We start from the raw sequence: 14289 nt of genomic DNA, 5'->3' as shown, positions 1-14289 counted from the left end.
GTCAATACTATAAACACTAGTATTATACAATCTCCAGGCTAGGCATAAAACAGGCTCCGGTAGTAGCAGATCCAACTGTCAGTTAGCACCTGTAACAATAAACTGGAGGTACTGCACAGCAGCTCTTACAACAAGTTAAAATTTGTCTTATTTAGTTGCTCACTGTGAAGTGGGTGAGAAAAAGTACATCCCATATCACTTATCAGTGTCCTGAAAGCTGTGGGTTTTTTTCTGGAGTGGTAGGATAGCAAGGTGAGTGATCCTTCTAAATAGTGTCAGTGCCCTGCTATCTGTGATTCACAAGTTGTCAGTGATGCAGCAAGATACCGTTTTTCTTTCTGTAAGGGTAGTAGTGTCCCATCATATCATGGGGCAGTGAGAGGGCCAGAGATCTGACTGTGCTGCTTTAGCTGCGCAGTAGGAGCTCTTGTCTTCCTAGATATCTGATCATTCTAGCATATAATTTTTTCTTGTCGAGAAAAGAAAGGTAAAGGGAGAAAGGACCTGGCTAGTAGATTATGTTCTATGAGCTATTTTTCCATAAAACAAGTACCTACTTCCCCCGTATATGTGACTGAGAGGTGTATAGTGCTAATATGTGCTGTAGTTCAGAACCTGGATTGATGTGAGTGTACTCCACTGTTTGGAGCATTAGTGATAGTAAAAATGGCCTGAGGGTAATTCATATAGATAATTGCATGCAGGCTATGTTCAAGTGCTCTTATGGATGAGGATACACAATCACAATAGTGGCTTGGAGCATGCTTGTAGTGTACTTCTCATATTTGAAATTAAAATTAAAACCTTTCCCTACTGTAGGTAGCTCTTACTGCAGTAAGCTGGAGTTTATTCCTTACTTGAGAAGGTATGGGGAGCAGGGTAGATGTGGAGTCTCCAGTGCCAAGCTCTGCTCTATATATTACTCTTGGGAGCTTTTTAAGCATGGGACTGACTTGTTTCTGGGCTTACTGTATGTGAATGAAAGTACTTGATGGCCAGGGTAGGTGTAGTAGGTCTAACAGTGCAGTATATAAGTTGGCATCCCGTGAGGTGTCAGAACATGAGCAGGTGGGGAAACCTAATTGCATTACACAATACTTACTGAGGGAGAATAAATTCCTGGTGATAATGAATTACAGAATAGCTGATGAAAACAGGGTAAGCATAAGTGTCTATGTGTATATACGCATATGCTTGTTAAGTGCTGAAGGGGAATGTGTAGCACCTCTTCCACATTTCCTGGACCATCCAGTCCCCACTAGGAAGTGGGTCAGGATAGGACAGAGCATTGCAGATGCATGTACAAGGGCAAGTTTTGCTGTTCCAAGACAAAGCAGAAATGGTCCTCCTCAAAGTCCTTAAAATCCGGTGTCCCTCAATATGAAAGACAAGAGAGCATGACTGGAGAGACACCACCTTTCTCTACAGTATCAAATCCAGTGTGTTTAGCATCTGTTGGCAGAAATCATAGAACGATAGAATGGTTTGGGTTGGAAGGGACCTTTAAAAGTAATCTAGTCCAACCGCCCTGCAATGAGCAGGGACATCTTCAACTACATGAGGTTGGTCAGACAGCCCCATCCAACCTGACCTTGAATGTTTCCAGGGATGCGGCACCTACCACCTTTCTGGGCAGCCTATTCAAGTGTTTCACCACCCTCATCGTTTAAAACAATTGCTCCTTGTCCTATTGCAGCAGACCTCGCTATAAAAAGTTTGTCCCCATTTTAATCATAGAATCTTGGTATCCTTCTATGATGGGGTTACAACATTGGTGGACAAAGGATGGGCAACTGACATCGTCTGCCTGGACTTGTGCAAGGCATTCGATACTGTCCTGCATGATGTCCTTGTCTCTAAATTGGAAGGACATGGATTTGACAGAAGATGGACCACTCATTGGATAAGGAACTGGTTTGATGGATGCACACAAAGTTTCAGTCAATGGCTCAATGTCCAGGTGGAGACCAGTGACGAGTGGTGTGCCTCAGGGGTCGGTACTGGGACCGGTGCGGTTCAATATCTTTGTTGGTGACATGGACAGTGGGACTGAGTGCACCCTCAGCAAGTTTGCCAATGACACCAAGCTGTGTGGTGTGGTTGACGCGCTGGAGGGAAGGAATGCTGTTCAGAGGGACCTAGACAGGCTGAAGAGGTGGGCCTGTGTGAACTGCAGGAAGTTCAACAAGGCTAAGTGCAAGGTCCTGCATGTGGGTTGGGGCAATCCCAAACACAAGTACAGGCTGGGTGGAGAGTGGATTGAGGGCAGCCCTGAGGAGAAGGACTTGGGATTACTGGTGGATGAGAAACTCAACATGAGCTGGCAATGTGCGCTTGCAGCCCAGAAAGCCAGTCATATCCCTGGGCTGCATCAAGAGAAGCATGGCCAGCAGGTCGAGGGAGGGGATTCTGCCCCTTTACTCTGCTCTTGCGAGATGTCACCTGGAGTACTACGTCCAGCTCTGGATCCCCCAGCAGGAGACAGACACGGATGTGTTGGAGCAGGTCCAGAGGAGGGCCACGAAGATGATCAGAGGGCTGGAGTACCTCTCCTGTGAGGACAGGCTGAGAGAGTTGGGGCTGTTCAGCCTGGAGAAGAGAAGGCTCCGGGGTGACCTTCTAGCAGCCTTCTAGTACCTGAAGTGGGTCTACAGGAAGGATGGAGAGGGACTTTTCACAAGGGTGTGTAGTGATAGGACAAGGGGGAACGGCTGTAAACTAAAAGAGGGCAGATTTAGATTAGATATTAGGAAGAAATTCTTCACCGCGAGGGTGGTGAAACACTAGAACAGGTTGCCCAGAGAAGCTGTGGCTGCCCCCTCCCTGGAAGTGTTCAAGGCCAGGTTGGATGGAGCTCTGAGGAACCTGGTGTAGTGGAAGATGTCCCTGCTCATGGCAGGAGGGTTGGAACCAGATGATCTTTAAGGTCCCTTCCAACCGTTACCACTCTATGATTCTATGATTAACTTTGGAAAAGACCTCTAAGATCATCAAGTCCAACTGCTGAGGATGTATCAGATACTACATTGATAAGAACAGATACTACACTTGATCTTTGCTGGAAGGCCACTTTAAGTATTGGAAGGCTGCAATGAGGTCTCCTTGCAGCTTTCTTGTCTCCAGGCTGAACAACCCCAACTCTCTTAGACTTTCCTCATAGGAGAGGTGTTCCATCCCTCTGATCATTTTTGTGGCCCTTTTCTGGACCCGCTCCAACAGCTGCATGTCTTTGCTGTGCTGAGGGCTCCAGAGCTGGACACAGGACTCCAGGTGGGGTCTCACCAGAGCAGAGTAGAGGGGCAGAATCACCTCCCTTGACCTGCTGGCCGTGCTTCTCTTGATGCAGCCCAGGATATGGTTGGCTTTCTGGGCTGCAAGCACACATTGCTGGCTCATGTCCAGCTTTTCATCCACCAGTACCCTCAAGTGCTTCTCTGCAGAGCTGCTCTCAATCCCTTCATCCCCCAGCTTGTATTGATGCTGGGGGTTGCCCCGACCCATGTGCAGGACCCTGCACTTGGCCTTGTTGAACCTCTTGAGGTTCACAGAGACCCACTTCTTGAGTTTGTCCAGGTCGCTCTGGCATCCTGTCCCTCAGCTGTGTTGGTTGCACCACTCAGCTTGTTGTCATCTGCAGACTTGGTGAGGGTGCACTTGATGCTGCTGTCTGTGTCATTGATGGAGATGTTAAATGGTACTGGTCCTGATGTGACCCCCTGAGGGATGCCACTTGTCACTGATCTCCATCTGGATATTGAGCCATTGACCACTACCCTCTGGCTGTGACCTTCCAACCAATTCCTTATCCACCAAACAGCCCACCCATCAAATTTAGAGAGAAGGATGTTTGGGGGACCATGTTAAACGCTTCACAGAAGTCCAAATAGATGACATCTGTAGCTCTTCCCTTGTCCACTGATGCAGTCAATCCATTATAGAAGGCCACTAGGTTGGTCAGGCAGGACTTGCCCTTGGTGAAGCCCTGCTGGCTGTCTCGAATCACCTCCCTGTCCTCCATGTGCCTTAGTATAGCTTCTAGGAGGATCTGTTCCATTAGCTTCCCAGGCACAGAGGTGAGGCTGACAGGTCGGTAGTTCCCTGGGTCCTCCTTCCTACCCTTTTTAAAAATGGGCACAATGTTTGCTTTCTTCCAGTCACCAGGGACTTCACCTGACTGCCATGACTTTTCAAATATCATGGAGAGTGACTTGGCAACTACATCAGCCAGTTCCCTCAGGACTCTGGGATGCATCTCATCAGGTCCCATAGATTTATGTATGTTCAGGCTCCCTCAGGTGGTCACAAACCTGATCTTCCCTTACAGAGGGAGGGGCTTTTTACCCCCCTGGTCCCCGTCTTGTGGTCCATCAGCTCGGGTGGGGTGAGGAGAGAGGTTCGCAGTGAAGATGGAGGCACAAACTTTGTTTAGTACCTCAGCCTTCTCCTCATCTGTTGATATGAGCTTGCCGTTCTTGTTTGTGGGGGGTGGTCGGGGGTGGTACGCTTTCTTTAACCTTCCTTTTCTGGGTGACATACCTGTAGAAGCCCTTCTTGTTGTTCTTTGCATCCCTTGTGAAGTTCAGCTCCAGCTGCACCTTGGCCCTCCTGACACCATCCCTACACAACTGGGCAGTGTTCCTGTATTCTTCCCAGGATACCTGTCCCTGCTTCCACTGCCTGTGCAGTTCCCTCTTGCTATTTAGTTTGACCAGCAGGTCTGGCTCAGCCACACTGGTCTCTTGCCTTCCTTTCCTGGTTTCTTACACCTGGGGATCGAGAGCTCTTGTGCTTTATGGAAAGCATCCTTAAAGATCTGCCAGGCCTGTTCTGCTCCCTTGTCCCTGAGGGCAGTTTCCCAGGGGATCCTATTGACTAACTGAAACGGCTGGAATTTTGTTTTCCTAAAATTCAGGGTCCTAACTTTACTCTTCACCTGACCCTTATACCTCAGGAGTGTGAACTCCACCAGGACATGATCTCTGCAGCCCAGGCTGCCTCCAGTTGTGATGTCACCAATTAGCTTACTTGCACTGGTGACCATCAGGTGCACTATTTAAGCCCCTTGTGTGGGGATAGCTGTTACCTGGCTTAAGAAGTTATCCTCAATACATTCTAGGAACCTCGTGGGTTGTCTGCAGCTTGCTGTGCTACTTTTCCAGCTGATGTCGGGGTGGTTGAAGTCCCCCAGCAGGATGAGAGTCTGCGAGCATGATGTGTCCCATAGCTGGAGGAAGACGACTTCGACAATAGGCTTCCCTTGATTGGGTGGCCTGTAGTAGATACCAGTCGCAAAGTTTCCCTTTGCCTTGGTCTCTGATTCTCACCCATGGCAGCCAGTGTCTCTGTGTTGGTCGTATGGTAAGGAATAGTCCCAAGAAAAATGTTGGCTGGTGTGCTTGCTGTGTGGGGAATTATCTGGTGCTGTCACCTCAAGGTCCCTCTGTGTTAGAGGGCAGCATGTTTATGTGTTGGGCCCAATGGTAGCTCTTGACTGTGTGGATACTTAGAGGCTAGATGTCTGTCTCACTGTAGCTGAATAACTAGTGCTCAGCTGTTAGAGTAGGTGTTGCCTTTGTCAAAAGGCAGTCCTCTTCATGTTGGTGGGTTTAAAAAACACAACAATGCTGTTAGAGTTTTGAAAATGACATCCGATAGAAGTAAGGCTTATGCAAGTAACGTCACTGTAAGTACATAGTGTCAAACTTGACCCTGATATAATTAGCTGACTAGAGTATGTGAGCTCAAATTCTTGGGGCATGTGCTGTGATACCGAGAAAAGCAGCAGCTATGACCTTTTTTTGTTGAGTGATGTTTGCTGTACTCTTGCATAATTCTGCCTTTTAGCTGTCTTTGGCAAACTGGTCTCTGCCCATGACCAAGGGATTAAAGGCCATTAAATACTAACTCTGATTGCAAGAATGCTAAGTACGTCACCTGTGCAAGCACGTGTTTTAGTTCAGTTCATAATACCTTCAGGTGCTGCTGAGATCTTGGCTTGGAGTAGCTTGTCCCAAGGCTGCAAGAGAGCTTGTGCACAGGGATGTCATGTGCCAATGGCTGTGCAGGCTGGCAAGGCAAGACATTGCAGCCATGCTATCTCAGCTGTGCCAGCAGTGTTAAACTTGAACCCTGGGCTGGTTTCAGCCAAGAAGCAGGAGCCAGGGGAGCCAGCTGCTTGGCTGATGCTGAACCAGGGGCTGTTTAAGGAGAAAGTGTTCCCAGTTCTCCTGGGAACTGAAGAGGAGTGGTGCTTGTGTGGTAGGTGCTGGAGGGTTCTGCTGGCCAGTTTCCTGGCTACGACCTGTCTCCCACCCCAGCAGCAGCATGGAGCAGACAGGTTGGACTGACTTGCCTGCAGTCCTGGATGATTCACAGCTTAGAATTTTAAGGGACTGATTGAGAGAAAAATTGAACCACAAACTAGAGATCTGTTTTGGGTTTAAAATACAACACAAGTGTAGTCTGTCCTGCTGAATGTTTGATGTGATGTGTATTTGTATAATTTCGACCCTGAAGGGCATGCAGTTGTTTAGGTGTTGTATTAATGATTTAAATTTATAGGCTGGTGATAGGACAATGCACTGAGATGGTCCGCTGATGGAATTGCAAGTTGTGGCTGCCAAGTTCAGAGCTGAAGGTGCTAATAGGTTTTGTTACAGTGTGATACCTCTCTTGCATGTTGCTTTAGCGTTTACCTGAGTGATCTGTGGGACCTGTATCTTGGAGCTTCTTGTGTTATCCCGTATGTATGCTACAGTGCAACATAAAGATTTTCTGTGTCACTTGTAATTTAAATGTTGTGTGTGATTTGCACAGCAAATTTTTCTGCTGGCAAGACATCCTTGGGATGCAAGCTTCCACATTGTGGGATCTGTATTTGTGGGAAAGTGCCTAGTAGCTTGAAACAGTTGGGTGCTTCCTCCTTCCCCATTTTTTTAATCTCAGTGTGAAAGCAGAGATTATGCAATGTGTCAGAGGTTGTCTGACAGAGTGGCAACCTGAACTTGGATCTCTAATCCTAGTTGAGTGTGTCAGGGGGTGGTTGTTTTGGTTAAATGTTATTCTAGATTTCTTCTGTCATCAATTTCTGGAGCCAGACTTGCTTACCAGAAAGGAGTTACTTGATCTTTATATTTAGCTTATGCAATTTGTCCTTGTCTTTGAAAGCTCTAGTGAGAAATTGGTGCTTATCAGACCATAAGTATAAAAAAACCCCAACAACCTGAAAAACAAAAAAACACCCAACAAAAACAAACAAACCAAAAAAAAAAACCACCACCAAAAAAAAAAAAGAGGAAATGAGGGGATATTTGCTGTTTGTACTGCAATTCTGAAGTCTCCATGTTTATCTTCTATTGTCAGGCATTATGTGGGCAGTTCAACTGAAACAAAACTGTTGGTGCCGAACTGAATTATATCAAGGCACTTCTAAGCACAACTTTCTTTGTGGTTTTTTGAGGGTTTCTGTTTGTTTGATTTAAACTAAAATAGAAAGTAGTGTGGTCCTGTCTCTGCTTACAGAAAAGACTTGTGCTGTGAAGGGGGAAGGTGTGTCTGTTTCAAAGTTGACCCATGTATGGATGTCAGGTAGCTGTTGTGGTCTGGGTCTTTGGCAGGAAGTGGTAGAGTACGTCTCAGCCTAATGTGTCTGTGGGATGCCAGAATGTCTGACAAGAGATGGGCCTAGGGAACAGGGAAGCCCCAAGGAGGAGACTGAATACCCTTAAATACACAGAGCACTGGGAGAAGGGAATGGAAAGGTCAAGGTCTCATTTGGTTTCGTCTGGAAACATAAGATGGTCTTGAATAAAGTTGCGGAGTTGAGGACTTGTCAGATGGTGGGAAAGTATTTGCTTTCTTGCTTTACTTTCAGTAGGCAACAGAACTTGACGTATTTGCTGCTCAAGGTGTTTATGTGAGGAAGGGGAGCTAGAACTGGCCTACTGAAGAGTATGCTGTGTTCAGCAACTCATCTGATCTTGCTGTCATTGGAGGGGCTCTGTTAGCAAGTTCGTCTAAGTAATGCAGAGTGGCGAGTGATTTGGAGGGTGACTGTTACTGTATAGAATTACTTCCTCATATGATTACCCTTTCCTTCCCAAGGTATCATTGAAAGAGATGAAACGCCTATGGAAAAAGAAATTGCGCGTCTGCATCAAGTGGACTTTGAATTCTCTGACATATTCTACTTCTGCAGAAAAGGATTTGAGGCCATTGTGGAAGATGAAGTCACCCAGAGATTTTCCTCTGAAGAGCTGGTCTCCTGGAATCTCCTCACAAGGACTAATGTCAACTTTCACTACATCAGTCTGAGGCTGACTGTTGTGTGGGTCATTGGAGTTATAGTGCGGTACTGCTTCCTGCTGCCACTACGGTAAGCTCATGGGTGCTGAGGGATTTTGTCGGTCTGAGAACATGTAAACATGTGTTTTCTTGGGAAATGTCATGTCGGCTTTTTTAATCCAAAAGCAGATTTAGCAGATACAGAAGATGAACCTGCTTAAACTCTCCTTTGAATGGTTAAGAAACCATTCAGAACATTTATCTTGCAGTTTACTGTGGAGAGTAGGTGAGGGCTAGTAGTCATCTTTTCTGTGAATGCTTCCCCTAAGTCATGTGTATTGGCAATGTAAGTGTAAGTTGGGCAAGCTCTAAAATGCCCTGACACTATATGCATTGGGGTATCTGAATCTGGTGCCTTTGCTAGACCGTGATTTTGAGCAATGTATCAGAGAATTACTGAGAAAATAGGATGTGTGAAGTATTTGAGGGATAATTGACTTCCTGCAGCGCTTTTCCATTTTAAAGGGGAAAGTGAAATTAAAATGAACAAAACTACTTTAATGTCTATTTTGTCTGTAGCTTTACCCTTGCTGCCATTGGGATTACCTCAATGATTGTGGGGACAACAATGGTAGGACAGCTGCCAAACAGCAGGTAGGTACTGTGCATGGTGTGTGAGGGACAAACTTGCCAAGTTCTATCAGTGTAAACAGTTCAAGATTTTACAAGTGATAGGCTACTAATAGTCCGTTCCACCCACAAACTTGTGGCCTTGCTTTTAGTGGCATTTTGAACTTGATCTGAGGTTGGCTTCTTGGCAGGCTTAGCACTGAGGTTGGTGATCTCTGATGGGCTCCTCTTGCTGTCATGAGAGACTCAAAGGGAGCGTTGTAGTGGAGATAACAGTGCTGGGATAAAATATATTGAGTGAGGAGATGACAGCCTTGCCTAGGTAAGTGAGACCAAGAGTATGACATGTCTTGGCTGAGCTGCTGGAGCAAGTGAGTAGTAGAGCTGGGAATATCCCTCTGTGCCAGAGTACCAGGAAAACTTCAGCCCCGAGTTGTGTTGAATAGGCTGTAGAATATTGTGTGTATGTTTAGCTGTTTTTGCAGGATGCTCCTGCAAATCACGCCTATGATTTCTTTCAGTGTGAAAAACTATCTGAGTGAAGTGGTCCACCTCACATGTTCCCGCATCCTTGTTAGAGCTCTATCTGGCACTATCCATTACCATAACAAGTGAGTGAGCTGAAGTTACGATATCAAAAGTGCATGTATACTTCTATGTGTGTGAGTATCCCATTTGAACTGGGGCGGCTATTTCCTGACCTTCAGGTTAATGCCGCACTAGATGTTGACTCACCTGACAGCTTTATAGAACTGGTGTGTGTGTAATGTGGTGCTTAGCACACTAGTAGTCTAACAAAAAATTATGTAATTGCAGGGAAAACAAACCTCAGAAAGGAGGAATTTGTGTTGCCAACCACACATCACCGATAGATGCGATCATTTTGACAAATGATGGATGCTATGCAATGGTATGAAGAGATCCATGATGACCGTGGCAGAGAGAGAGACAGGAAAGGGAAAGATTGTGGGGTATTGGTTGTGGAGTTTAGTACTTAACTTTCACAATAGAGATGTTAACCTGAGCACTAGCCAGTGGGGAAAAGTGTAAACTGTGAAGTTTGTCTGCAAGTTACATGCTGGTGAAGTTGTCCTGGCAGCATCAGTGCTAGGCCCTTCATCTGGTGTAATACCCGAGATACGCTTCCATGCATGTGTCCAGATCCTTTGAAGTGAATGTATTTTAACAGTTTTGTGGACACTGCCCAATCCTGGTTTGCAGGCACTAGTGTGTTTGGGTTTTTTGAGGGGGATGCAGAAGAGGAAGTTCTGCTTTTCAGGTGTCTCATATGGTGGTGTGCTTTTTTGGGCTTGCAGGTTGGCCAGGTTCATGGTGGACTGATGGGAGTTATTCAGAGAGCTACGGTCAAGGCCTGTCCTCATGTCTGGTTTGAACGCTCGGAAATCAGAGACCGCCATCTAGTGACAAAAAGGTGAGGTGTGGGTTGGAGAAGGGGATTGCGGTACCAGTGTAACTCCGGTACCTACTAGTACCTGAGAGGCTGCGCCTGGGTATGTAATCCCCGAAAACTCATTGAACAATCGAAGACTGAGGTGCAGAATTAAAGCTTTGGAAAGACAGAAGCCCAAGAAGCTGATGAGGTTGCAATGGGAAACGGGAAACATGGAACCTTGGGATCCTGAGAGGGCAAAAGGACAACTTGCGAAAGCATCTTTTAGCAGGAGCCGTATCTAGTTGTTCTATTCCAAATGATGATTGCTGCTTATAAATGCTAATTACAGGGGTACGAGTTACCTGTAATTCCACATTACTGTAGACTAGAATGATGCAGGGTATTGCAAATTGGTAAATGTAGGTAGGAGTGGAAGCCATCAGTATAATAGTGGCTCAACAGCAGTTATTGGAGTGAGTTGGAGGGGTGGTATGCAGCAAACTCGATTATTCAGCATGACCCAAATATGCTTGCTTGTGTGGGCTTTGGTACAGTAGACTGCAGTCAAAATGTCAGATTCCCAGGTCACCGAGGAAGGCTTGAAAAGTTTATACAGGGTGAAACAGTTCAGACCAAAGGTTCTGGTAAGGTGTGGATTGCAGCAGACTGTAACAAAGCATCTAATTTGTGTAGCTATCGGCGTAATAACTACTGTCTGAGTTCAGATACACATTTTGAAAGGATATGAAGATACTTCAAATTCTGGGACACTTTATTGAAGAGAAATACTGATGAAAAAATGGGCTTTTTGTCATGAGTTGTCTTGCCTTCACTCAAAATTGTGAGCCACTAGAAATAATAAACTGCTTGTTTGGGTGCGGGCAAAAATGCATCTAGTTATAAAACTGAGCTGCTTACAAAGGCAGTTTTCTGCAGAGTGTCACCAGAGGCATACCCATAAACACTGTAGTACAGTGACAGTAATTCTTCCTAATTTTTAAAGAACTCTGAGGTTAATTTTGACAGGTTAACTTCACCACCTCATTGGCCTCTGCAGCAGGACAGCTTTGTCAGGTCATCCAAGTGTTAATTCACAACAGTGCAAGCTGTAGATGTTTAGGAGTCCTCCTTTTAAGAAATCTGCTGTTCATTAAGCAGAGCCTGGATGGACCACTGCACCAGACTTTTTCTTATGTAGGCAATTTCTTGCAGGTTGAGTTGATCAGAGTTCATTGGATGGACTTCATGGTGTACATTTGTTGGCTTCCCTGTCATTAATAAAATAATATGGAGGAAGGAAAACAGGATGTTGCCTCAGTGTAATGCACCAGGGGCCTAAGGGATGGCTTGCACAAAGCTTCAGGGTTGTCAGAAACAGAAAAGCAAGTACAAATTAGTGTCCAGTAGAAGGCTTTGGTTTCAAACAAATGTGTTATGTAAAGATATTTTTAATACACCTGCCTGGGGAAAGAAGAGTGTGAAGGAGCTGGTTTTTAAGCTTTACCCTGCTTCGGCAGGGGGGTTGGACTAGATGACCCACAGAGGTGCCTTCCAGCCCCTACTATTCTGTGATTCTGTGATTCTGTGATTCTTTGCTTCTGCTTCCACAGACTCAGGGAACATGTGGCGGATAAAAGCAAGCTCCCAATCTTAATTTTTCCAGAAGGTAAGAAGCTGAACTGCTGCTTATCCCTGTTCAATGTAGATGTCATCCTTGTTTTGTTTTCATGGCTTCTGGTGCTCAAGTGTATCTTCCCCTGTGGCTTAGATTTTATTAGGGCATTCCTATTTTTCATCTTTAATATGAGATTACGCGAGACAACACAATACTGTCTATGACTGTTGGGTCTCCTGGCAGAAGCTGTAGGCAGAAGAATGGGAAGATTGTTTCTTTTGCCCTGTGAATAGCAATTCACTGTCCTACAGATCTAATCCCAGTCTTGTGCTTTGTCTCGCACGTCTTCTGGCTTCATTCATGGAATCAGTCACAAGACGAAGAATGAAAGAAAGCAGGGGAGAGATGGTTCTTACCCATAAAGGGCCTGCATTTGCTCCTCAGTGAGTGCAAGACCTGTATGTTGACATAGTGTTGCTTCTGAAATGTGGTAGGCTGTGTGAGGTAATGACTTTAGTTTCAATTCTGGACAGGCACCTGCATAAACAATACATCTGTGATGATGTTCAAGAAGGGGAGCTTTGAAATAGGAGGGACAATATATCCTGTTGCAATCAAAGTAAGTGGAATTTAAAAGTTTTTGTCAGGGTGGTAGGTAGCTGTCTCAGTACAGCTGCTAATGAAAGCACAGTAACTCTGGAAATTGGCTACATACCATGAATGAATTCTGGAGTGTAAGTGGCTGAAATGAAAGTGAAGTCCTTCAGCCTGTGGAGCCTGGTTGGTAGGACCTGGTGGGGTCAGCTTCTTCCTCCAGAAAGCTGGAAGATAGGGAGATCCAGCTAGTCCGTCCCAGTGCTGAAGAGGAGAGAACCATGCAGCTCACAGCAGACTTGGCTCTTTTTTGGCTGTTTGGGTGAATGGGTGACATCTGCTGCTGGTTCTGTCATGTAATCACAAGCAGCACTAATAAGCACAAGCCGGCTTTTCCAAAAGCCTCATTCTGAGCAAACATGTCTGTTGTGAATTTTCTCTTACTCTGGCAAGTGACTGAAAACATCCACCTCAGACAGGAGACAGGCTGTGATGGTCTGTGGGGAAAGGGTTTTAGCATTTGTTTTTTGTGATCCCTTGCAGTATGATCCTCAGTTTGGAGATGCATTCTGGAACAGCAGCAAATATAACATTGTGAGCTATCTGCTGCGAATAATGACCAGCTGGGCCATTGTTTGTAATGTGTGGTACATGCCACCGATGGTTAGAAAGGTAATGTAGCATCTGGTTAACTGATCACTATTTAAGAAGCTGACTGTGTTTGCAAGTGCTTCTTACTCTCTTGTTTCCCCCAATCACCTACCCACCCCATGTGTCCAGAGTTTTATACTGGACTTTTGTTAACGTTGACTATGTGTGACTGGACTTAGCTTTTTGTGGTGCAGCTTGGTACTGTTAGCAGTCCATCAAATATGCAAAGGATAGCAGCAAATACAGTGCTGTTCACAGTGGCAATGCTGTTAATGTTCCATCCTGTTGGAGCAAAATTTTCCCCTAATTTCAACACTTTGGGGGAAAAATGAGCTAAATTATTATCACAATGGAACATCAGATTGTGTTGGCATGAGAAGGGATGGATCGTTTGGCAGTGAGCTAATTTGGTGAGGCAGCAGATGAAAAGTATTATGGAAGTCTGTTTCAATTCGCTTTGCTTTGATTATGTTGAATTTATGACCCTTGAAGGAAGGTGAAGATGCTGTTCAGTTTGCCAACAGAGTGAGGTCAGCCATTGCTCACCAAGGAGGACTGACTGAACTTCCCTGGTGAGTGATGCCATCCTTGTTAGACTTCATGGACTATTTGTTGTTAGTTTGATTGAGAGATGCTTCCTCCCTTAGCTTTGTGACGGATACATTTAACAAAACTTTGTTGCACTCAGGAGAAAATGAGGGAGTAAATTCACATGCATATATGTGTAAAGTAAAGATAAAGAAGATGCATGAAGTCTTTAAAACAAGTAGATCTCATGCAGTGAGTTTCACCTTAAGTCTTGATGCTTTTGAAGAAGGTCCCTTCACAGTTGTTTCTCATGTTGATACTCATGCTGAGATTAAGGAGCAGAAGTGAAGTTACTTGGCAACTGACAACAAAAAATAAAACACAGGGATCAAGGCTTTCTGGTCTGACTTTGTCATGTCCTACCTCAATAAGTAGTAGCATGATGCCTAGATTTCATGGGACTGTATTAAACAACCTTGAGAGCAATATTCTGATGAAGACAATGGGCAAACAAATTCAACTGTGAGGCCCAGCTGGCCCTCTGAATGATGTAAAGCAAGAGACAACTATGGTGTTGCACAAGATTGACTGCCTC

The 14289-nt window shown here is 45.3% G+C and overlaps 1 protein-coding gene across 6 annotated transcripts in view; it reads left to right on the top strand.

Moving 5' to 3' along the window:
* GPAT3 (glycerol-3-phosphate acyltransferase 3) overlaps positions 1-14289 on the top strand; it is a 36815-nt gene that overhangs the window by 21081 nt on the left and 1445 nt on the right. For 3 of the 6 annotated variants that reach the window (XM_075421132.1, XM_075421137.1, XM_075421135.1), the window contains 9 exons: positions 8104-8374; positions 8863-8937; positions 9435-9524; positions 9730-9823; positions 10230-10345; positions 11917-11972; positions 12455-12540; positions 13059-13187; positions 13659-13738. In XM_075421132.1, coding sequence (XP_075277247.1) covers positions 8104-8374; positions 8863-8937; positions 9435-9524; positions 9730-9823; positions 10230-10345; positions 11917-11972; positions 12455-12540; positions 13059-13187; positions 13659-13738 — 997 coding nt within the window. Of the gene's footprint in view, positions 1-5988; positions 6259-8103; positions 8375-8862; positions 8938-9434; positions 9525-9729; positions 9824-10229; positions 10346-11916; positions 11973-12454; positions 12541-13058; positions 13188-13658; positions 13739-14289 lie in introns of those variants that run through there. The other 3 variants (XM_075421134.1, XM_075421138.1, XM_075421136.1) reach the window with 3 other exon arrangements.

Source organism: Opisthocomus hoazin, chromosome 5, assembly GCF_030867145.1.
Source record: "Opisthocomus hoazin isolate bOpiHoa1 chromosome 5, bOpiHoa1.hap1, whole genome shotgun sequence".
Classification (NCBI taxonomy): domain Eukaryota; kingdom Metazoa; phylum Chordata; class Aves; order Opisthocomiformes; family Opisthocomidae; genus Opisthocomus; species Opisthocomus hoazin.
This window is presented reverse-complemented; position numbering and strand designations above follow the sequence as displayed.